Source organism: Lepidochelys olivacea, assembly GCF_965140295.1.
Source record: "Lepidochelys olivacea isolate rLepOli2 genome assembly, chromosome: 1".
Lineage (NCBI taxonomy): Eukaryota > Metazoa > Chordata > Testudines > Cheloniidae > Lepidochelys > Lepidochelys olivacea.
Window position 1 is genome coordinate 162,244,198 of NC_140411.1, and position 24,832 is coordinate 162,269,029.

At 42.9% G+C, this 24,832-nt stretch overlaps 3 protein-coding genes across 7 annotated transcripts in view; 2 read left to right on the forward strand and 1 right to left on the reverse strand.

The window, feature by feature from the left end:
- SH3BGR (SH3 domain binding glutamate rich protein) overlaps nt 1-4,064 on the reverse strand; it is a 50,839-nt gene extending 46,775 nt beyond the window's left edge. For all 4 annotated transcript variants that reach the window (XM_084611687.1, XM_084611686.1, XM_084611685.1 and 1 more), the window contains exon 1: nt 3,872-4,064. In XM_084611687.1, coding sequence (XP_084467813.1) covers nt 3,872-3,916 — 45 coding nt within the window. In that variant the 5' untranslated portion in view covers nt 3,917-4,064. The remainder of the gene's footprint in view (nt 1-3,871) is intronic.
- A 2,898-nt stretch (nt 4,065-6,962) lies between these two features.
- LCA5L (lebercilin LCA5 like) overlaps nt 6,963-24,832 on the forward strand; it is a gene marked incomplete at its 5' end in the record, with an annotated part of 35,656 nt that continues 17,786 nt past the window's right edge. Inside the window, 5 exons of one of the 2 annotated variants that reach the window (XM_084646988.1) lie at nt 6,963-7,045; nt 10,058-10,410; nt 12,836-13,350; nt 21,533-21,670; nt 24,641-24,734. In XM_084646988.1, coding sequence (XP_084503114.1) covers nt 6,963-7,045; nt 10,058-10,410; nt 12,836-13,350; nt 21,533-21,670; nt 24,641-24,734 — 1,183 coding nt within the window. The remainder of the gene's footprint in view (nt 7,046-10,057; nt 10,411-12,835; nt 13,351-21,532; nt 21,671-24,640; nt 24,735-24,832) is intronic. The other variant, XM_084646987.1, reaches the window with a different exon arrangement.
- On the forward strand, nt 12,984-19,879 carry LOC311514367 (uncharacterized protein; the record flags this gene model as incomplete). Its single annotated transcript, XM_084616925.1, has 3 exons — nt 12,984-13,072; nt 15,485-16,749; nt 19,861-19,879. Exons 2-3 carry the CDS (start codon nt 15,599-15,601, stop codon nt 19,877-19,879), a joined length of 1,170 nt encoding a protein of 389 aa, XP_084473051.1. The 5' UTR covers nt 12,984-13,072; nt 15,485-15,598.

Here is a 24,832-nt window from a genome sequence, read left to right on the forward strand (position 1 = left end):
GCTGGGTTACTGTAAGGGAACTGTGTTGTTGGTTTCTGGGCAACTAGTGAGGTAATAAAGAAGCTGTTTTGTGCTGGCTCAGTAAATGTAAGTACTGAAATATCCACCAGCTTTGAGGATAGTCAGCCCCATTCTTCGCAGTTCACCGTAACTGAGGGACCTCAGATGCCCCCACTGGGATTCTGTTCACAGTGGCAAACCCTTTTTGTGTGGGACTAGGATGATCAGCACAGAGGAACCCCACCCTCTGCCACTCTTATTATGAAGGGAAATGATTGGACTTACTGAGAATATGCAAGGTATGGGCCCAATCCTGCAAGCACTCTGCATGGCAGTAGACACAAGGAGCACTTCTAAGTGCATTGACTCATCTCCTTTTATAATTACAGATTGATTCTTAGAAGGCAGGTGAGCACATAAAAAGGTCAGATATAACAAGAGCTTATAAAGTGACATAAAAAGATTTCGGAGGTGTCATAACCATGAACGGCAGTAAGGAACATTGGAGGAGATATGGTATTCTCTCTCCTTAAGAATGAAACCCCCTTTTCTATTTATTATACAGCAGTGTACTTCTTAAGAAAATGTATCAGCTTACAGGATTTCTAAACACTTTAAGAGATAGTTAGGAAATGACTTCAATGGTTATCACTTTTTCAAGCCAACCATTTGGTAAATCTAGATGCTAAAATTAAGTGTTGATCTTCATCTTTCCTTAATGAATAGCTCTGCATCAACTAAATGCTTCTATTAGGATATCTATAATAGAGAATGTATTTAAAATATGTAAAGATTTAGTAAGGGAAAAATATATACAATAGATTTCACTCCAGAGCTTAACTGATTTTCACCAGCTGAGGATCTGGTCTATGGCATCAAAATGTAATCAGGTTCACTGGACTCACTTTGGGAAAATATTTTACTAAGTCAATAGCATATTGCAAATACAGATCCATATGAGTAATTTTTAAAACAGCAACAATTGAGCTAGACAGAAAAGGCGGGTGACACGGTAAAATCTTGTATTGGATCAGCTTCTGTTGATGCGAGAGACAAGCTTTTGGGCTACACACAGCTCTTCCTCAGGTCTGGGAAAGATACTCAGATTATCACAGCTAAATACAAGGGTGAACATAAATATTTAGCATAAGCAGGTTTCAGAGTAACAGCCGTGTTAGTATGTATTCGCAAAAAGAAAAGGAGGACTTGTGGCACCTTACGGTTAGTCTCTAAGGTGCCACAAGTACTCCTTTTCTTTTAGCATAAGCAGTTAGCACCCATTAACACCACTTCACCTTGAATTGTCCTTTAAAATATGTGCAAACTACTTATGCTAACCTATCTGTTCAGCCTTGTATTTAGCTGTGACACCTTTCCCAGACCTGAGGAAGAGCTCTGCTCTGTCCAGCTGGAAAGCCTGTCTCTCTCACCAACAGAATTTATTTAGTCCAATAAAAGATATCACCTCACCCACCATGTTTCTCTAATATCTTGGGACCAACACAGCTACTATAACACCACATACAACAATTGAGTTACGCAGACTTACACCTTTTGAGTTTGGGCCAGTCGTGTTTTTATTCTGTTTCAAAACAAGAAGCATTTGAAGTAACAGCCAAACTGGAGGCTGCATCAGTAATACCAGTACAATTTAAATTCTGAATTGATAAAATTCACAGAAGGACAATACAAGACTGCTACAAAATAAGGCTTAAGTGGGACTTAAGCAATGTGTGTGCCTTGTGCTGGCCCTCTGTATGAGATGAGTTTCATGCTATATATATTTAAAGTTTATAAAAAAGGGCACTTTCCATTCCTATTGCTCTATAGTAATACTACAATAAGAACAATATGACTTCTTAGAAAAATCACTCAAGCAAAATATTTTGTTAAGGAATAGTTAAGTTTGCAGGCCCATATCAATAGTCTGAGTGTATGTTACCTTTTGAGAACAGTGGTGTTTAACAACGCATAAACATAACACACCTGTCTAACATTAGAAATCCAGGAAATGCAGAATTAAAGTTGTGCTTGAACCATTTTTACACAACTAACAAAAAAAATAAAAAAAAGTCAACCAAAATGTGTTGACATTTCACAAGCATAATATTCATATACAGCTAACAACGACTGAAGATTGGGCTCAAAAAATGCAAAATTTATAACGTCCATCTGGCATTGATCACCTTTCTTAGCAATAGTAGTTCAGTAATAAAGTAGTAAATTGCTTTAGCAGTGCTTAAACTGGTGCATCTGGATGATAAGCATATGTAATCTACTGTTCAGGGCATGTTATGTGTCCCTTTCATTTCAGTGCCTTATCCATAGAAGAAAGGAATCTGCTACAGATGCCAGCTAGGTGAATATACAGTATCTCTGATTCAGGAAAGCACTGAAACGTGCAGTTTTAAGCATGAGTAGTCTCATTGGCAGCAATGATTTAAGCACGTGCCTAAGTGTTTTAAGGAATTGGGGCCTTAGTCCAGAGGCTCATGCTCTAGTCTCACATATTCAATTCTTGGGAATAACCAAAATGATAGCCATTGTACACACGTAAAAAAAGTCTGCAGAGTGACTTCAGTCATGCTTGCAGCCTTTCCTCAAGGACAGCTGATTGGGAACAAAGATAACTAGGTATGACTTTCCTTCAATGATCAAACATCAGAAAAGAGTAAATCTGTGCAAGGTAGATGGCAATTTATACAGCCATTTAAATATCTGTGCTTGACTACAGATTAGCAACCCAACAGTATTTTCCTTATCGCTGTTCTCATACTTTACATCTCATTTTTTCATATAAAAACAAAAGGTTGGTAAAATGGGTCTAAAAAGTCTACAATAAAAGTGTTTCAAGCTGAAAAGCTCTGTGTTAGCAAGGTTAGTAAGAGCTTTGTCATTTCTCTGTTATGATCCTTTTGAGGCATTAGTGGGGCTCTACTTAGTTGCCAGAGACAGTGACTCGTCCAGAGAATGGTAGCTTTTTCGGTACTTTTCAACTCTTCTGCTCTGGAAGTTTCTTAAGGAGGTGGTGTCAGTGTAACTGTAGAGATGCAGTTACAGTTATGTGCATGCACTAGCCAGTTTGTTTACTGTGTCACCGTGATTGAGTGATTGCTAAAGCAGGGCTGCAATCTGAGCTCCTCTGGGAACTGGATATAAAAGGAAATAGTCCTTTCCCAGTTCCCACCTCCCCTGGATTTCCAGCTCTCTCTTCTCTTCACATGCCCTTAGCTTCAGCCAACGTGTTGTGCTGACAGCTACAGCAGCAAGGTTCAAAACTAAAATCTCCAGTATAGCTTTTCAAGAGACAAAAAAAAAAAAAAAAGGGGGGGGGGAAAGGGGCGGGGAGGAATAACTGGGAACAATTTTACTCTTTTCACTTTGGTTCTGGCTTATTCCTGGAAACAATATCCACTATGCAACAGCATTAAACCCTAGCCCAGTCACAAAGTATTGATCAAAAGTAACTATATATAATTTCTGCTGCAAACAACCTAGCTCAATATTTTTAGGGCAATGGGCAACAGAATAGCCTATTTTGTATACACCTATTGTATATATTATTTGCAAAGAGATTTCAGTCTATTAACTGAAATTATATTTAGACATCAATATATTAATTGCAATTAGAATTTAAATACGCACAACCCACATTTATTAACTATAATTCTCCATGTGTGGAGGCACTTGCAAGAATTAGCTATTAGATATGAGACTAGAGACATCTCACTGTTTCCCTCCCATTCAGACCCAGGCTCACTTGGTAACTAATACATACATATCCCATACTTAGACACCAGTTAATGCACAAAAATACTGATCCTGATAGAGAGAGGGTAGGGGTGAAACATACATTACATGAGTAACCTACCGCTGTAGACCCAGAAGATGTGGCTACAAAGACTTTGATCACCATTTTGACAGTTATAGAAGAGAACCACCAGAACAATCCTGTTATCTACAAGTCACCGGAGCCCTGAGAGTGAGCCTGACATGCAACAGCTCCCAGGGCAGCCAGAATCCCTTCCCAAATGAATCTCCCCTCCACATCAATCTAACCAGTTTTAGCCTCTCCCTCCCACTGTTATCCTGGGCTTTCCCAACTTCATTGGCTCTTTTAGGTATTTTGGGAGCCTAGAAGCTGGGAGAGGATTGGTTGGCAAAAGTATCTATAGCAGAGAGACTTGCACCTGCCCCTAGCCTCTTCACTTTAGAATTGACCCGGTGACAGTCCATAAAAGGCAAGGGAGAGCGGTGCACCAATCAGACAGGGCAAGGGAAATGCTGGTGGGGAGGGGAGGGGAAAGAGTGTTGGAAGAGTTTGCAAAGCTGCAGAACAAAGTTTAAAGGGATGTCAGCATTTTCATAATAATCCCCTGTATTCAAGAGCTTACACCCACTCTTGGACTAAAATAAGGAGCCTCAGTTTGAAGTTTATACGTAGAGTAACACCCACAAACTCTACCTTTAAAAACAAAACAATTTGGAAACAACAATTCTGAGATCAGCCTGAACTAAAGCCGCAGTTTCAAACACTCTGAGGCTTTGCGAAATTCAGATCAGGATCCAAACTTTATGGCTCTATTTTCTCTTTGCAATATATGTTAGGTCATTGTGAATTAATTTTGGGGTGGGCAAGATGGGGGGGAGGCATGCGGATGACTCTATGCATGAGACACTAAAAAATAAGTTTTTCTGTACTCTATGTGGCCAATGAAGATCCCATGGTACTTTTTGTAAAAGTAGGGCCAGGTTTCCTTGTGAAAATATTCTCTTCTCTGAGTAGTACAGGGCACTGGTTTTCCATGTGATTGCTGCTTTTCCTCCCATAGACGGCTGCCTGTCAGTGGTGCTGAATACACATATTGTTTAGCTTTTGGGGATCTTTCAGAATGAACTTTATTTTAGGAATGTGAAATATCACATTTTTAAACTGTAAGGGCCAAATTCACAACTGGTGTAAGTAGGCTCATCTCCATTGATTTCAATGGAATTGAGACTCCTAATGCCAGAGGTGAATTAGGCCTCAAGAATTTAGGCCTCAGTTCTGCAAAACTTTTTAAAATGTTTAACTTTAAGATTCAAGGCTTCAAGGCTCCAATCCTGCAAATGCTTAACACTGAACATAATGCTAACTATAATTGACTCCAAGAGAGTTATACTTATAGTAAGTAGTAAGAACTGCACTTGGCAAATGACTTACTACCTATTTGGACCATTATATAATTTTAAAGATACATTGCTCTGTTGTGTGAAAAATTATTTCCCTCTTTATGTAAATGGAATTCTGAAGAAATTTATTGAAAACAAACAACAGAATGTCAAACAAACAACAGTGTCAACAGAATGGATACTTTATAAAGTTCACTATTTCTCAATCTCTGTCACCTGCTTCTCCAGTAAGGAGGCGAGAGGCAGTCTTACAAGTAGTGAAGACAGGTAGTAAAAAGCTTTCGCTGACAATTTTTCTAAAAAAACAACAAAAAAAGAAACTATGCCAAAAAAAAAAATCGTACTTCATGCTAAAACTCAGCATACAAGCATTTACCCAGGAGACTTTTTTTTACTAAATTCAACAAAAATTATTTTAGAGCAGAGCAATGATATGAATTCAAAGAAACTTGGACCCTGTTTTTTGTTAAATTTGGATAACGAATGCTGAGATAGCTCAAATAATGCCAGACTTCCATTGCATCTGTCCTCTCTGTTTTTTTCCCTCCATCCTGCCCCACCTCCACTCCCCTCTTTCCTTTTCTTATCTGGTTTTATATTGTCTGGTTGTGCAGCTCTGACAAGCTGTAAAGTGGTATAACAGAATAATTCTATTGGATAGCCTGCAAAAATGTGCAATATCTGGTAACATATACAAGCTGAGTCATTTACCTTTTTGTATTTTTATGGTTTCTTTATTAAAATAAATTTAAAAAATCACAAAATAAAGAGTTTAGCCAGTTTTCAACTATTACTTTTATTTATTGATTTGAATAGCATCTTTTACAGGCCTCAAAATGCTTTGCAGAATTACAAATGAAGGGTCTCATCCTGTAATCATTTTCTACAAGTCATAGTACCAACTATCATGAATAGTCATGCCACTAATAATTATTAAACATACCAGTATTCACAGGATGGGGCCATTAAGGCATTTAGTACCTTGCAGGACTGTGACAAAATGATGAACAGTGCATTACTCATTTTTATTACCCAACTATCAAGAGCAAGATCCTGTAGGCACTCTGTACCTGAAACTCCCATTGAACAGGATCTGGCCCAAATTTCTATTGATTTAAAACGTCATATTCAAGGTTTATGCAGTGGGGCACAATTCCTTTTATTGCCAGGTTTGAAGAAAATTGTTTCAATGTTTATAATTATATGAGTAAAATATCTATTTAAATTTTTCATTAATATTTTTTATCCTAATATACTCAATTAATTTCATTTCAGCCCCTCCTTTCTCTGGAGCTTGAGAATAAGGCTGGGTGTGTTATTGCCTCCTCTCTCTTTGGGATAGCCTGTAAGGGAGGATTTTGCTGTGTGTGTTTCACCCCTCAGTCATAGGCTCCCTACAGCATAATAGCACTGCTGGGATTGTAGCGAGAAGAGAGCCTGGTGTGTTTCTAAGGCATCAGACATTGGGGGTTATTACATGGATCTGATGGAGCGAGCAACAGGAGCGATCACTGCTGCTGTTCACTGTAAAATAGATCCGGGGTGGCCTTCCCCTTTCAACCCCTGTGGGTGGATATTGGGGGCTCTGATAACTGGTGTAGGGGGCAGCAAGGCAAACACCACAGAGCGCATTTATTCCCGAATATAGAAAGCGGGGACGGGGCGGGGGGGAGGGGTGCGAAGGCGAGGAGAGGAGAGAGCATGTGGGAGGGATCGAGCAGAAATAGGAAGGGGAAGGCGGCTGAAGCAACAACCCCCCCCCCCGAGAACACTGAACTACAAGCCCCAGGATGCACAGCGCCAGAGTGCCCCGTTCCCATAGCAACAAAGAAATGAAAACAGCTTCTCCCGCTAGGGCAGTGGAGAGAGCCAGGTAACGAGGGGATGAGAGCCCCTCCCTGTGCGGGGTGGGGGGGCAGGGGAGTGGGGGGGGGCAGTGCGAGGAGAGAAGGGGGGCTTACCTGTGGGGGGCAGGAGAGTAGGGGGGACAGTGCGGGGAGGGAAGGGGGGGCTTACCTGTGGGGGGGCAGGGGAGTAGGGGGGACAGTGCGGGGAGAGAAGGGGGGGCTTACCTGTGGGGGGGCAGGGGAGTAGGGGGGACAGTGCGGGGAGGGAAGGGGGTCTCTATCTGTGCAGGAGAGAGGTGCAGAGGAGCTCCAGGGGGCCCCTCAACCAGGTTGACCTTCCTGGCAGCATCTCCATCCCTTGTAGGGCTTGTGGTGTCCCACGTTCTAACTCCATCCCATTCCTGCCCTAAGCCCATTTGTTCTTCAGACTGAGGCGGCCTGGTGGTGCCCTGGGCCTTGGACTGGCTGATTGGGGGACCCACTGAACCATATGGTAACACCCTCCTCACCCAGGCTGTGCTGTCCTGTTCTTTCTTTCGACTGTCTTCAAACCATAATTAATCTCTCCCCTCTCCCCACTCCTCACCCCTATTTTTGCTGCTTTTGGATGCCTGGGGCCAAATGATGGTTGAAACGGAGTTTGTAAACCGTGTTCGAATGTAGACCCTTGCCTAATACCTAGGCTAAAAGATAATTTCTGATCCCTGATGGATCATTGCAGTGGCCCAGAATCACGGCGGCAAAGTACTGCCCCTGCCACTCTTCCCACCCCATCTGCTCCCAGAATATCCCATGCATTAGGGTATCCCTTGTGGGGGAGAGAGGAGAGGTCCCTGCACAGGGGTGAATTCCCCTGACAGGTTTCATATGATGTGAAGAGGAGGCAGGGTGAACCCCACACAGGAAGCAGTCCTTCGAAGAATCACATTTTAAAAATGGCACTGCTGAAAGCGTAACTTAATCTGTTGTGCTAGCTCCTAGTAGCTCCAATAAGTAAAATGCAGTGAATAAGCAATTACACATCCTCTGATTTGTTGTTCCGATCTCATGTGAATAATAACTAGAAGTGTGTGAAATATTCAGAAACAAAACCCCTCAGGTATTTTCTGTCTTTTTATCAATATGAAAATTGCCCTATTTTCTGAAAAACTCACCAAAATTCACAGTTCATTTTGCTCGAAAACTCGAGTGGAGGGAGGAAAGGACACATTTTCAAATGCAATTGCGCCTCTTTGAATATATGGCAAAAGCACATGAAAATGTACCTAAGTCAAGGACTCATAAATCTGGAAATGTCTTAGTTTGATGTTATTTTCTGAATAAAATAGAGTTTATTATTTCTTTTTATCCTCACTATTTAATATGAACTCCCCGACTGGTACACTAAATTTTGTCCCTCTTCTGAGACTCCTGAGAACATATGCCTATATGGTGTTAAGCTCTTAAATAACAAAGATTATGTATAGTATTCTCTTTCTAGAATCTAAGGGTTTGTCTGCACAGCACAGTTAGCCTTGAGTTATAACTCGAGCGTTATCCCTAACTCAACTCCCATCCACACACAAAAATCTCTAGCTGGAAGTAGATGGTGTTTTAAGCTTGAGCTAGCTGGCCTGTCCGGGCATGTCTACACCGCATCTGGGAATGAGCCTTCTGGCTCGGGTCCACAGACTCATGCTTGCAGGGCTTGTGCTAGCACTATAGAAATAGCTGTATAGACATTGCTTTGACATTGTGGCTCAGTCTGGAGCATGAGCTCTTAAGCCCCTTGCCAGGCTTCAGAGGCCAAACTCCAGGCTAGCTGCAGCGTCTACAAAACTATTTTTAGAATGCTAACATGAGCCCTGCTAGCATGAGTGTGTGGACCTGGACTGGGAGGCTCTCTTCCAGATACAGAATAGCCATGCCCTGGGGAGTTGAAGCTCCAGTGCTTCTAATGCTCGAACTAGTAATGTAGTAGGGTTACAACAGGTCCAGTTACAACTCAGCAACAGCTTCTCCAGTCACTCTATGCTGCTAAACAAATCACTCTGTAACTCCAATGTTGAGTTGGACACAATGGTGAAATGAGGACAGACACATTGATGGATTTTAAGTAGCAGGCCACAACTTTTATTAAATTTTAAATACAGGGGAGGGGTGCTACCTGCCCATCACATATACTCTCCTGTACCAGCAATTTAATTGTTTCCAGTGTGGGAGTTACAGGGCTCCTACCATATAACCCATAACTCAGGGTAAGCTCTTTCACTGATGGCCCCATCAAGTTTCCCTACCCCTTGAGGCTGACGGGTGGCATTTGTTTTGAAGTGTGGTCGCACTTGAGCTAGGCTAGCTCCAGTGCATTAATCTGAGTACTAACTTGAACTAGAGTGGCCAGGTGCTCGGTTTTCGATCAGAAAGTCTTATTGAAAAGGGGACCTGACAATGTCTGGTCAGATCTACTGACTGGACACCCAAAGTCTGGTTACTGCGGGTCGGGGAGGCAGGGAGGCGCAGAGTCATCACCCTACACCAGCCACTATTTAGCCGGGGCTGCCTTCTATGGGCATTGCAGCTCCCAGCCCCGGCTCTGCAGGCAAGTACCTCCCAACCCGGGCAGAGGTGGGGGAGAGAGGGGAAGAGCTGCAAGTGACGGGGGGAAGGGGAAAGAGGAGCAAATGGGGGTGCTTCCTCAGGGGGATGGGGCAGGGAAGGAGTGGGACCTCAGGGGAAGAGGCAGGGAAGGGATGAAGCCTGGGGGGAAGGGGTTGGGCAGGGACAGGTCTTCAGGGGGAAGGTGTGGGGCAAGGATGAGGAAGGGGAGGTTCTAGCTCTCCTGCTGGAGTGTCCGTTTTTTAAATATTACAAAGGTGGCAACCATAACTTGAACTAATTGTTGCAGTGAAGATGAGCCCTAAATTATTGCCTTATTTCAGCCCACACAATTGTCTGTTTCTATTAGACTTAAGGAGAAAATATACTTTTGAACAGGCAAATAAATACTAAGTTTTTTCATGTTTATGTGTATAAACTGACAAACATTCCACTCCTGATAGGTCATGGAACCCATTTACAATGTCCTCTACTAGCAACACAATGATGGCCCTAGATGACTGTTTCCTCCGTATTATAGTGCCAGAAGATAGTAAGTCAGAAAGCTACACAAGAAGCAGAGGCAGTAATGAATCTCCTAGGACCAGTAAGAGCACCAGAAGCAGCAGTAGTAGCAGAATTAATGATTATAGTAGGTGCAGTAGAGAATGTGAAAGTGAAAGTTCTCATGTTAACTACTCTGATGATTTTCTCACTGACTATTTGGAATCAGCTGGCAATAGCAATTATTTAGAACTGTCAGGAACCAAAGAGAAGAAACTACAGAAGAAAAATAAGAAAAATGATCAGCCAAAAGGTAAAAAGAACATTGTTCTTGTTTCCCCACTAATGAATTAGATTTTTGACAATAGCTAAATAATATACATATGAAGATTGGTACTATCCCCAATTTTGACAGTTTTTGTCTTAATATGTCACATAAAATAAAAATAAGTTTTTTGTTTTAGGTCTATTTCAGTCTCATTTGTCAGCCAATGTAATATTGAATTAGCCATATTATACAAAATATATTCCTTCTGTGTAAACACTAACAATAAAGAAAATATCCCCCATCAAACCCACATTTTTACTTTCATGTCTGGAAATGGATTTCCTTAATTTCCACCATTCAAGTGCACAAAGTGACTGTAAAACTCAGGGGCCAACTCCTACCCCGTCCAAGACCCTTGCAGGGTCCCAAAAACGTGTCCAGCCCGAGCCTGAACGTCTACATTGCAATTTTATAGCTCCACAGGCCTAACCCTGCGAGCCTGATTCAGCTGACATGAGTCAGCCATGAGTCTTTTATTGCAATGTAGACATACCCTTTGAGCCTTCTTCCATGCAGCCCCATACAACTGGAATTCCCAACTCCCATGACCTCATCCATCATGCCTCCACCCCTATCTCCTTCAAGCCCCTCCTTTTGAGATACTTCTTCCAAAAGGCCCATAAACCTAGTATTTCCCTCAAAGAATTGTTAATAAGACAGACTAGAGAAAATAAACAAATAAAACTAGAACACACTATAGTGAAAAATCATGGAATTAACAGGACACCAGCTAACTTCACTGTGTAATCACTTGTTTGTGTAATCCCCTCCCCAACCTTCATCTGTAACATGATCCAGTGTCTCGAAGTTAAAGCCAGACAAATTCAGGCTGGAAATAAAGTGTATTTTTTAACAGTGAGGGGTAATAAATCACTGGACCAATTTACCAAGGATTGTGGTGGATTTTCCATCACTGGTAATTTTAAAATCAAGACTGAATATTTTTCTAAAAGCTCTGCTCTAGGAATTATTTTGGGGAAGTTCTGTGGCCCGTGTTACACAGGAGGTCAGACTAGAAGATCACAATGGTCCGTTCTGGCCTTGGAATCTATGAATCCGTCAGGTCTGGCCTTACCATGAGGTGAACTGCAGCGCCTCAGGTGCTAGACTGTGGGGGGGCCCAATAGGACCCAGAGTTTCAGAGTTTTGGCCCAAGTGAGGGGGCATGGGGGCGTCATTTGAGCTCGCCACCTCAAGTGCCAAAATGTTGTGGGCTGGCCCTGGAATCCGTGAATCTATTATGTTTTCTACTTAAAGCCTGTTCTTGTAAATAGTTCATATCCAGAACTCCCACTGAGTTCAACAGGGGTGCTTAACAGGACCTGGCTCTTAGATTGCCAGCTGTTCAAGGCAGGGACCCTGAATGCATATTTATCTTTAAAATGGCTAGGAGATTTTGGGTGCTATATAAATTATAATACTAATTCTCTAGAAATGCACTTCCTGGAATGCCTTAGAGTTACTTTGAAATTGAATGTATGCATAAAAGCAAGGAAAACAGTCAGACTTATAGTCCCAACCCTTTAAATTTTCAGTTATACTTCAGAAAGGGACATTGATGCTTAGTAGTGGTACCCTTAGAATTTCAGGCTGTCAAGAATATTTATCAAATACAGTATATAGAATGGAAAACTGTATAACTATTCTAAATGCCTGATAATTTAAACAACACTACATATGTGTTTCTAAGCTATTTTTGATTTAGTTCAAATAAAAAAATGGTTTTAAAGTGATACAATTGGTACAGAATTCCTAGATGCAGGTGTGTTAGGAAATGTGTTATTACCATCACTTTGTTTTCTGAATTTTTGCAGTAAGTTATTGTTTTCTTCCTTCTTCATCATGAATTGAATTTTCCTAATCTAGGGCCATATCCAACTCCACTGAAGTCATTGGGAGTCTTTCCATAGGGAATTGGATCAGGCCCGTACAACCTAATCCTCTGACAAAACACACACTGACTTCAATAAATTACTCAGAGACAAACTTTATTTTAGGTGGCGCTGGGGAGACTGTTCTGTAAGCACATCCTACCAGCCCCAGAGAAAGCCTAATTTGTCTCAGAGAAAGCTGTTGCTGGAATATTAGCACTAAGGCTATCTAGAGTGAAGATGGTTCCTGCAGGAAGACAGTGGTCAATAGAATGAGGAAGTGAGGGAACCTTTGGACCTCATATGGACCTGACTTTAGTTGTGGCCAAATGCTGCCAGGAAAAATCCATGCTATAGATGTATCAGCACAAAATATTTGAACAGTGAAATTTTAGTACAGATTTTGAACTCTGTGCGATACATACTGCCTTTAAGTAGCTTAGGATAACTAGTTATGAGTAAAGATATGTACTGATTTTGCTTTCTGTACCATTAAATGATATGTAAGTCACTATTAGTTTGTTTTGGTCTGAATGCAGGAGGCAAGAAGTTGCCACCTAAGAAGATGCAATTCCAGAATACTTCATTTTTAAGTACTCAGAATAATATGATTTCCCAGAAAAAAGATGCTACAGCTCAACGTATATTATCTGCAAGACTTCACAAAATTAAAGAACTGAAAAATGAACTGTCTGACCTCCAGCATAAACTGGAAGCATCAAACTTAGAAAACCAGCTTCTGAAACAGCTTCAGTATCGGCACTTGAAAGCAATAGGTAAATATGAAAATGCAGAGAATAACTTGCCTGATATTATAGCAAAACATTATAGTGAGGTAAGATCTCTAAGGGGACTCCTTAGGAAGTCTCAGGAACAGGAGCGAAATACATCCAGGAAGCTTAGAGAAGTTGAAGCAGAGCTGTTAAAGACTAAAGATGCCTTGCAAGTATTGCAGAAACTTTCAGAAGACACGAATCTTGCAGAGAGAGGGGAACTTACTCATAGATTATCAATCCTTACAGAAAGAATGGAAGCCAATGATAAGAGAATACAGGTAATATGGAACATGTCCTTGTATTTTTAGAACTATAATAGGAAACATTTTTGTGAAAGAATAATGCAAGATTATTAATCAATGCATATAAAATGAATATTTATAGTGCAAGCTAACAACACAGAAATTCAGAGCCATTTGTTTTAATCCAAAGCTTTCCAAAGTTTAGTGATATTATGAATGAATTACCCATAACTTTAATAAAATCTTGCAAAAATGTATCAATGAATTAAACTTGGAAATAAAGATTAGTCAAACTGTTGCCCTATTACCTTTAAAAATATGACATACTACTGGAGAGCTGTCTCCAAGTCTCCCATTCACTCCTTAGTACAGGTGTAGTCAAACATATTGCAGCTGTTGACTAGTGAATTAAGCATGAGTCAGAAGTCCTAGTCTTAGGTCTACCACTGATCTGATACTTGGCACTAGGGAAAAGACTGAATTTATTTGAGCCTTAGGTTATCCTTCTGTTAAAAGGATGGACAGCATTAAAGGAGGGTGATGTGAGGCTTTATCAATGAATATATCTGAAGTGCTTTGAAATTCTTGTATGAAACGTGCAGTATAAGTGCTAATATTATTATTTATTTCAAGGGGTTTTTTTTGGCAGAGTTAATATTTAATTAATTTATATTGTGACCGTCATTGTGATATCTAAGGGTATTTGACCAAAACTAATAAAAACAACGTTGCCAACATTTAAGTAGACAGCACCCTTGTTAGGATGCAATATTCTTCCAGAAGGAAATGGAGGGAGGTGAAGCATGAAGAAATAATAAAAGATAATTCTCAGTAAAATGAGAATTGGGAGAGTAGCCATTGGGAAGAATAGAAAAACAATTGCCTCATAAATTCATAACACTATTTCCCCCTTATTTCTGGGTGTGGCGATCCCCTAAAACTTACCTCAGAGCTAACATGATCCCCTATCTGCCCACCTTTGATGCCTCTCCCCCTCTGCACTACAGCGACCTGTCTCCTGTGGACAAGCTTGTATATCGTTCTTTCTGAAGCTCACTAAGGGTATGTCTACACTACGAAATCAGGTCGAATTTATAGAAGTCGGTTTTTTAGAAATTGGTTTTATATATTCGAGTGTGTGTGTCCCCACAGAAAATGCTCTAAGTACATTAAGTGCAGTAACTCGGTGGAGTGCTTCCACAGTACCGAGGCTAGCGTCAACTTCCGGAGTTTTGCACTGTGGGTGGCTATCCCACAGTTGCCGCAGTCTCCGCTGCCCATTGGAATTCTGGGTTGAGATCCCAATGCCTGATGGGGCTAAAACATTGTCTGGGTACATATCGTCAGGCCCCCGTTCCCTCCCTCCCTCCGTGAAAGCAAGGGCAGACAATCGTTTCGCGCCTTTTTTCCTGAGTTACCTGTGCAGACGCCATATCACGGCAAGCATGGAGCCCGCTCAGGTAACCATCACAGTATGTCTCCTGGGTGCTGGCAGACACGGTACTGCATTGCTACACAGTAGCAGCAACCCATTGCCTTCTGGCAGCAGACGGTGCAATATGACTAGTAGCCGTCATCGTCATGTCCGAGGTGCTCCTGGCCGCGTCGGCCGGGAGCGCCTGGACAGACATGAGCGCAGGGACTAAGTTTGGAGTGACTTGACCAGGTCATTCTCTTTAGTCCTGCAGTCAGTCCTATTGAACCGTCTTATGGTGAGCAGGCAGGCAATATGAATTGCTAGCAGTCGTACTGTACCATCTTCTGCCGGGCAGGCAAGAGATGAGGATGGCTAGCAGTCCTATTGTACCATCTTCTGCCGAGCAGCCATGAGATGTGGATGGCTTGCAGTCCTTCTGCACCGTCTGCTGCCAGCCAAAGATGTAAAAGATAGATGGAGTGGATCAAAACAAGAAATAGACCAGATTTGTTTTGTACTCATTTGCTTCCCCCCCTCCCCTGTCTAGGGGACTCATTCCTCTAGGTCACACTGCAGTCACTCACAGAGAAGGTGCAGCAAGGTAAATCTAGCCATGTATCAATCAGAGGCCAGACTAACCTCATTGTTCCAATAAGAACAATAACTTAGATGCACCATTTCTTATTGGAACCCTCCGTGAAGTCCTGCCTGAAATATTCCTTGATGTAAAGCCACCCCCTTTGTTGATTTTAGCTCCCTGAAGCCAACCCTGTAAGCCATGTCGTCAGTCGCCCCTCCCTCCGTCAGAGCAACGGCAGACAATCGTTCTGCACCTTTTTTCTGTGCGGACGCAATACCAAGGCAAGCATGGAGGCCGCTAAGCTCACTTTGGCAATTAGGAGCACATTAAACACCACACGCATTATCCAGCAGTATATGCAGCACCAGAACCTGGCAGAGCGATACCGGGCGAGTAGGCAATGTCAGCGCGGTCACGTGAGTGATCAGGACATGGACACAGATTTCTCTGAAAGCATGAGCCCTGCCAATGCATGCATAATGGTGCTAATGGGGCAGGTTCATGCTGTGGAACGCCGATTCTGGGCTCGGGAAACAAGTACAGACTGGTGGGACTGCATAGCGTTGCAGCTCTGGGACGATTCCCAGTGGCTGCGAAACTTTCGCATGCGTAGGGACACTTTCATGGAACTTTGTGACTTGCTTTCCCCTGCCCTGAAGCGCATGAATACCAAGATGAGAGCAGCCCTCACAGTTGAGAAGCGAGTGGTGATAGCCCTGTGGAAGCTTGCAACGCCAGACAGCTACCGGTCAGTTGGGAATCAATTTGGAGTGGGCAAATCTACTGTTGGAGCTGCTGTGATGCAAGTAGCCCACGCAATCAAAGATCTGCTGATATCAAGGGTAGTGACCCTGGGAAATGTGCAGGTCATAGTGGATGGCTTTGCTGCAATGGGATTCCCTAACTGTGGTGGGGCCATAGACGGAACCCATATCCCAATCTTGGCACCGGAGCACCAAGCCGGCGAGTACATAAACCGTAAGGGGTACTTTTCAGTAGCGCTGCAAGCTCTGGTGGATCACAAGGGACGTTTCACCAACATCAACGTGGGATGGCCGGGAAAGGTACATGACGCTCGCATCTTCAGGAACTCTGGTCTGTTTCAAAAGCTGCAGGAAGGGACTTTATTCCCAGACCAGAAAATAACTGTTGGGGACGTTGAAATGCCTATATGTATCCTTGGGGACCCAGCCTACCCCTTAATGCCATGGCTCATGAAGCCATACACAGGCAGCCTGGACAGTAGTCAGGAGCTGTTCAACTACAGGCTGAGCAAGTGCAGAATGGTGGTAGAATGTGCATTTGGACGTTTAAAGGCACGCTGGCGCAGTTTACTGACTCGCTTAGACCTCAGCGAAACCAATATTCCCACTGTTATTACTGCTTGCTGTGCGCTCCACAATATCTGTGAGAGTAAGGGGGAGACGTTTATGGCAGGGTGGGAGGTTGAGGCAAATTGCCTGGCTGCTGGTTACGCGCAGCCAGACACCAGGGTGGTTAGAAGAGCACAGGAGGGCGCGGTACGCATCAGAGAAGCTTTGAAAACCAGTTTCATGACTGGCCAGGCTACGGTGTGAAAGTTCTCTTTGTTTCTCCTTGATGAAACCCCACGCCCCTTGGTTCACTCTACTTCCCTGCAGGCTAACCACCCTCCCCTCCTCCCTTTAATCATTGCTTGCAGAGGCAATAAAGTCATTGTTGCTTCACATTCATGCATTTTTTATTCATTCATCACACAAATAGGGGGATGACTACCAAGGTAGCCCAGGAAGGGTGGTGGAGGAGGGAAGGAAAATGCCACACAGCACTTTAAAAGTTTACAACTTTAAAATTTATTGAATGCCAGCCTTCTTTTTTTGGGGCAATCCTCTGTGGCGGAGTGGCTGGTTGGCCAGTGGCCCCCCCACCGCGTTCTTGGGCGTCTGGGTGTGGAGGCTATGGAACTTGGGGAGGAGGGCGGTTGGTTACACAGGGGCTGTAGTGGCAGTCTGTGCTCCAGCTGCCTTTGCTGCAGCTCAATCATACACTGGAGCATACTGGTTTGGTCCTCCAGCAGCCTCAGCATTGAATCCTGCCTCCTCTCATCACGCTGCCGCCACATTTGAGCTTCAGCCCTGTCTTCAGCCCGCCACTTACTCTCTTCAGCCCGTCACTTACTCTCTTCAGCCCACCACCTCTCCTCCCGGTCATTTTGTGCTTTCCTGCACTCTGACATTATTTGCCTCCACGCATTCGTCTGTGCTCTGTCAGTGTGGGAGGACAGCATGAGCTCAGAGAACATTTCATCACAAGTGCGTTTTTTTTTCTTTCTAATCTTCACTAGCCTCTGGGAAGGAGAAGATCCTGTGATCACTGAAACACATACAGCTGGTGGAGAAAAAAAAAAAGGGACAGCGGTATTTAAAAAGACACATTTTATAAAACAGTGGCTACACTCTTTCAGGGTAAACCTTGCTGTTAACATTACATACATAGCACATGTGCTTTCATTACAAGGTCACATTTTGCCTCCCCCTACTGCGTGGCTACCCCCTCAACCCTCCCCCCTCCCCGTGGCTAACAGCGAGGAACATTTCTGTTCAGCCACAGGTAAGCAGCCTAGCAGGAACGGGCTCCTCTGAGTGTCCCCTGAAGAAAAGCACCCTGTTTCAACCAGGTGACCATGAATGATATCTCACTCTCCTGAGGATAACACAGAGAGACAAAGAACGGATGTTGTTTGAACGCCAGCAAACATACACTGCAATGCTTTGTTGTACAAGGATTCCCGAGTACGTGTTACTGGCCTGGAGTGGTAAAGTGTCCTACCATGGAGGACGCAATAAGGCTGCCCTCCCCAGAAACCTTTTGCAAAGGCTTTGGGAGTACATCCAGGAGAGCCGCAAATGCCAGGGCAAAGTAATCCTTTCACATGCTTGCTTTTAAACCACGTATAGTATTTTAAAAGGTACACTCACCGGAGGTCCCTTCTCTGCCTGCCGGGTCCAGGAAGCAGCCTTGGGTGGGTTCGGGGGGTACTGGCTCCAGGTCCAGGGTGAGAAACAGTTCCTGGCTGTCGGGAAAACCGGTTTCTCCACTTGCTTGCTGTGAGCTATCTACAACCTCCTCCTCATCATCATCTTCTTCTTCGTCCCCAAAACCTGCTTCCATATTGCCTCCATCTCCATTGAAGGAGTCAAACAACATGGCTGGGGTAGTGGTGGCTGAACCCCCTAAAATGGCATGCAGCTCATCACAGAAGTGGCATGTTTGGGGCTCTGACCCGGAGCGGCCGTTCGCCTCTCTGGTTTTCTGGCAGGCTTGCCTCAGCTCCTTAAGTTTCACGCGGCACTGCTTCGGGTCCCTGTTATGGCCTCTGTCCTTCATGCCCTGGGAGATTTTGACAAAGGTTTTGGCATTTCGAAAACTGGAACGGAGTTCTGATAGCACGGATTCCTCTTCCCATACAGCGATCAGATCCCGTACTCCTGTTCAGTCCATGCTGGAGCTCTTTTGCGATTCTGGGACTCCATCATGGTCACCTCTGCTGATGAGCTCTGCATGGTCACCTGCAGCTTGCCACACTGGCCAAACAGGAAATGAGATTAAAAAGTTCGCGGTTCTTTTCCTGTCTACCTGGCCAGTGCATCTGAGTTGAGAGTGCTGTCCAAGCGGTCACAGTGGAGCACTCTGGGATAGCTCCCGGAGGCCAATACCGTCGAATTGTGTCCACAGTACCGCAAATTCGACCCGGCAAGGCCGATTTAAGCGCTAATCCACTTGTCAGGGGTGGAGTAAGGAAATCGATTTTAAGAGCCCTTTAAGTCGAAATAAAGGGCTTCATCGTGTGGACGGGTGCAGGTTTACATCGATTTAACGCTGCTAAGTTCAACCTAAAGTCCTAGTGTAGACCAGGGCTAACACTGCTCTTGTAGGAGGCTGCTAGAGAGCTATGGAGGATGTTCCTTCCTTACCCCCAAGGGTTGGGCAAACTGCCTTTGCAGTGTTCCCAGGGTCTTAGGGGTTGAAACACCAAGCATCACAATGCCCAACTTTTAGGCGCCTAGAAAATCACAGAAAAAACACTAAAAAGAAAAGGAGTACTTGTGGCACCTTAGCGACAAACAAATTTATTTTGATCACAAAGCCTGAATTTGGTGCCTAGGCTCCTATACAATGAACGGGGAGAGACAGGCAACTTAGAAAGCCAACACACTAGACAGGGAGCCAGCTAAGCTACCCAAGGGAGATGCTGATGAGAGGGGTTTGCTGAGCCCCAATCTCTCTCTGAGATAGGCACCTAAATCGGGGCTTCAGGGAGGTGCCTAGGTCCGTTTAGTGATCCACAAATGGGAACCAGGCACATAATGTCAGGTGACCTAAGCCCTTCTTGAAGGAATGAGTTGTGCACCTGCCTCACACCACACAAAATGGCCACCGGAGGAGTAGGAGGTGGTGGTGGTGCCCACCATATAACTTTAGCTCTGTGCTTAGAACACTCACCTTATGCTCTTAACTACTGAGCCGTGGGATATTCTGATATGGGGATCCCTCAATCTCTCCTTTGAAGCTGTTTCATTGTGGATTAAATAATGAAAGAGTGAATGGGCCTGGGGTCTCCCATATGGGTACCTTAACACACACACACACACACACACACACACAAGCAGTCATTGGATTAGAGAGAGAGAGAGAGAGAGAGAGTGAGAATTACTTTGTAGGCTGGTGGTTAGAGCACCCACGTGGGAGACCCCCAAGTCCAATAACCCCTCCTCCATTCACTCCTTCATTATTTATCCACAAAGGAACAGCTTCAGCAGGAGAGACTGAGGGAGCCCCACATCAGAATATCCTGTAGTTCAGTGGTTGGAGAACCCTCCTGAGAAACAGGAGATTCCCCTGCTCAAGTCCTTTCTCACCCTCTGGCAGAGAGGGGGGAATTGAACCTGCATTTCCCACATCCCAGGGGAGTGTTCTAACCACTGGACTAAAAGTTATAAGGTGGGCACCACTCTTTCCTCTTCCAATGGATTTTGAATGGGACCCAGTCTGGAAGGGAAGGCACCTACTGGATCAAGCCCCATATGCAATTTAGTCAGCTCAGTGCCTATCTTCCCCCAGTTCATTAATCACTCTGGGCTTAGGTGGGAGGGAGGCATCTGGACTCCCAGAGTGGGGCAGTGGTGGGCATGTCCCAGAGTCTAAAACTTAGGCACCTAGAGAACTTTTACAGTGGAAAGTTAAGCGCCGAGTGAGTTTAGGTGCCTACAGGGTTAGGCAGCGGCCAAGCAGAAGTTTTGTGGATTGCAGTGCTGCCACACATGGGGATTTAGGGGCCTAACTCTGGAGTTTAGGGGCCTAAAGTGCTTCATGGATATCTTTACTTTTACTCCTTCCAATTTAGATGTAGATCATTCAAATTTGAATTCATAACAGTATCAAACACAAATATTTTAATCAAAAAGTAATGGCATACAGAACTGTTAAAAATAATGTCCCTGAGAGCGTGTAATAAAGGCATAGGATGAGAGAAAATAAAGAGGATTCCGTGCCTTTAATGTCTCATACTTCTTTACTCTCATTGTCTTTATGGGGAAAGCCTCCATCTCCGATTTTTAATAAAATCTCAGAACAGTGAAGTCTTCCATTTACCCTCCAGAAATTCATTTCTACTCTATCAGAAGAATAACTGAACTCAGCTGCCATTCTGAAAGCTGTTCATTTGTAGAACCCCCGTTGAGAATCAGTAGAAAGTCTTGCTCATGAAGACTTTGCAGGATTGGGTGCTTAGCTTATAATTTTGATACTGACACAATGGCAATTACAGTTTATCCCCTGGATTCTAAATGATACAGGACCTGATTCTCATTTATACTGCCAGAGTGGTGTAAAGGGGCCTTAATGTAAATGAGAATCAGGTCCTGATGATCTCCCAAAAAAAGACTGTACTGGATTAACACATTAGGAATTTAGTATATTGAGTTATTTTTAATTTTTGAATACCTATATATTCATTTTGTTTGGTAACCAGCTTTTTGTTAATTTTAGATGTAAATGGATACACTGCATTTTTGTTTTATTACAAACTTCTAATTTCAGATTTTATTTACAGTAGAATATGATTATTAGAAGTTTCATTTTTCATTATGTTACTCTGCTTATTTTTTAAACCTGATGTGAATTGAAATTCTTCAGCTGTTACAGTGAGTATATCTACATGGTTAAATATGTAATGTTTCTAGGGCTTAGAAAAACAGCTGACGTTGAACAGTAACATCTTTAGTCGTCAACTGGCAGCTGAGAATAGAAAGACTATAGCAGCTCGGACAATCACAAAGAACTTACAAATGGAAATTAAGTCTCTTCAACAAAAAATTAAGGTACTCAAGGTTTAAAATAGGGTTTTTTTTATAAAAGTGCCACATGTCTTGTGTTACATGTTCCTGTTACTTTCATTATATTCTTAAATAAGATAACTAAGGAATATGTAATGCAAAATGTATACACTGCAAAAATATAAAAAAGTAAAATAAATTAAATTATCATTACATCTATTTGTCAGAATCTGAAGTAGATTAATAACTGGTAGAAATGCAATTAACAATATCTGCCTGTTACCATTTGATGAGTCTGGATCAGCATGTTATGCTATAACTGTAGCAGGGTCCCACAGGGGTCGGTCCTGGGTCTAGTCCTAGTCAACATTTTCATTGATGACTTGGATAATGGGGTGGATAATATGCTTATAAAATTTGCAGATGACACTGTGACAGGTTGCCCTCCTTAGGATGCCACCTGATGTGCTGAGATACCACTAAGCCCGCCTGTTCTGCCACCTGGGCATCTTTTTTACCTGTCTTGCGGAGCCAGGCTATTAAGCCTCCTCCAGCACACACACAGGCAGCGCCATACCCAACTGCAGAACAACACAGATGCTGAGATCAGCTCTGGAAAGACTCATCTTAAGGGACTTGCCCCAGCACTCAGGTGTCCACCTCTCTTGGAGTGCAGACCCAAAGGTATATTATAAAATCCACCTCCTCCCTCAGTGTGGAGGAACGTATGCACAACCTCTTATTCCCCCACCCCCAATTATGAATTGCACAAACGGGGTTATATTATAAACAAGAAATAAGTTTTTTAACTACAAAAGGTGAATTTTAAGTGGTTAAAGAGATAGCAAACAGAACAAAGCAGATTACTAAGCAAATAAACAAAACACGTAAGCTAAGCTTATTTCACTAAATAAATTAGTTACAAATAGTAATTTCTCACCCTAGATATTGTTGCAGGCAGATTACAGAAAGTCTTGAAAGGCAGCTGCACTGGTCTCCAGCTTGAGACCTCAGGTATTATTACTCACAAGCTAGACACCCTTCCAGCTTGGGATCAACCCTTCTTCCCCAGTTCAGTTCTTGGTTCCAAGTGTTTTTCAGTATCTCTTTGGGTGGGGAGGCAGAGGAAAACCACAATGAGGTCACTCCCCTGCCTTATATAACTCTTGTGTAAGGCGGGAACCCTTTGTCTTCCAGTGGAAAAACACTGGCATTCCAAAAGGGAAGGTGGGGTATCCAGAACCAGGTTACTTGGACCCATGTCTCTGCATGGCTGTGGCAGCCATTGCTCATAGTCTGTTTCAAACGTCCACAGGAAGACTAAGCTATTTTACAGTCCATTGTCTTTGCTAATGGGTCATTAGCACTGTCTGGCTTTCTCATTGTTGTACCTGAATGGCTAGTTGGGGGTGCACCCAAAGTATCCCATTTGAAATACAGATACATAGTCAATATTCCTACTTCAGATACAGAAATGATACAGGCGTACAAATTAGATAATCACATTCAGTAAATCATAACCTTTCCAATGATACCTTACAAGACCCATCTTGCATAAAGTACATCTCAGTGATGTCATACCCATATCATAAGCATATTTTCATAAAAAATATGGAGTGTAATGTCACAGACACCAAGCTGGGAGGGGTTGCAAGCACTTTGGAAGACAGGATTAGAATTCAAAACGATCTTGACAAATTGGAAAATTGGTCTGAATTCAGCAAAATGAAATTCAATAAAAACAAATCCAAAGTACTGCTCTTAGGAAAGAAAACTCAAATGCAGAACTACAAAATGGGGAGTAACTAGTTAGGCAGTTGTACTGCAGAAAAGGATCTGGATGTTATAGTGGATCATAAACTGAATATGAGCCAACAATGTGATGCAGTTGTGAAAAAGTCTAATATCATTCTGGGTTGTATTAATGAGAACGTCGTATGTAAGACATGGGAAATAATTGTCCTGTTCTACTTGGTACTGGTGAAGCCTCAGCTGAAGTACTGTATCCAGTTTGGGGTGCCACACTTTAAGAAAGATGTGGACAATTGGAGAGAGTCTAGAGGAGAGCAACAAAAATGACAAAAGTTTTAAAAAGCCTGGGGTCTTTTATTAACCCAGAGTAAGTAGTTAATACCTGGGGGAGCAAACATCTGTGCATATCTCTCTATCAGTGTTATAGAGGGTGGACAATTTATGAGTTTACTCTGTATAAGCTTTATACAGAGTAAAACGGATTCATTTGGGGTTTGAATCCTATTGGGAGCTGGATGTCTGGGTGCTAGAGACAGGAGCACTTGCTAAGCTGTTTTCAGTTAAGTCTGCAGCTTTGGGGGCGTGGGTCAGACCCTGGGTCTGTGTTGCAGCAGATTAGCGCATCTGGCTCAACAAGACAAGGTTCTGGAGGCCCAAACTGGCAGAGAAAACAGGCTCAGAGGTAGTCTCAACACATCAGGTGATAGTCCTAAGGGAGTCTGTGTAACCCAACCTGTTGCATCTCCATCTCTTGAATGTAATGTTATGAAAAATCGATATGAAAGAATGTAAGTGTGTGTTAAGGCTTAAAAGAGATCAGAATTCAAATTCTGAGTTTAGATCTCTGAAGAAAATGACAGGTTTCAGAGTAGCAGCCATGTTAGTCTGTATTCGCAAAAAGAAAAGGAGTGCCACAAGTACTCCTTTTCTTTTTGAAGAAAATGAGATTGCTAGTTCCCATTTATGGACATCACAGGCTCACTCCCATTGGCACAATTCACCATGGTTGATAGTTTCTGTCCAAGAAAGGCTTTGGACTGGAATGTGAGGATTTTCACATTTGAGTTAAGATCAACGTGTATTGGTACAGTGATGTGTTAAACCTTTTACAAAGTGTCTGCCTGCAGAGCGTTTGTCTCAGGCCACAGCTACTTGTTCTCTATTTTCATGAACATTATTACATTCATTAACACTATTTTAAGATGAGGCACTGGAGCTGGTAAAAGGTAATCATTAAGTTTGATAGTGTGGATTTTTTTTTAGGAAAAGGAACGAGAAGTTGGTATAAAAAATATCTATGCAAATCGGATGCTTAAAGGTCTACAGGACAAAGCTGATCCAGTACCTCGCAAAAAAGGTACTGTATATCTGTAATATTTTTTATTTTTATATATTTTAGTGTTGAACTTGCATTGCTTTATAACTGGGACATAATGGGATAAATTTTCTAAAACA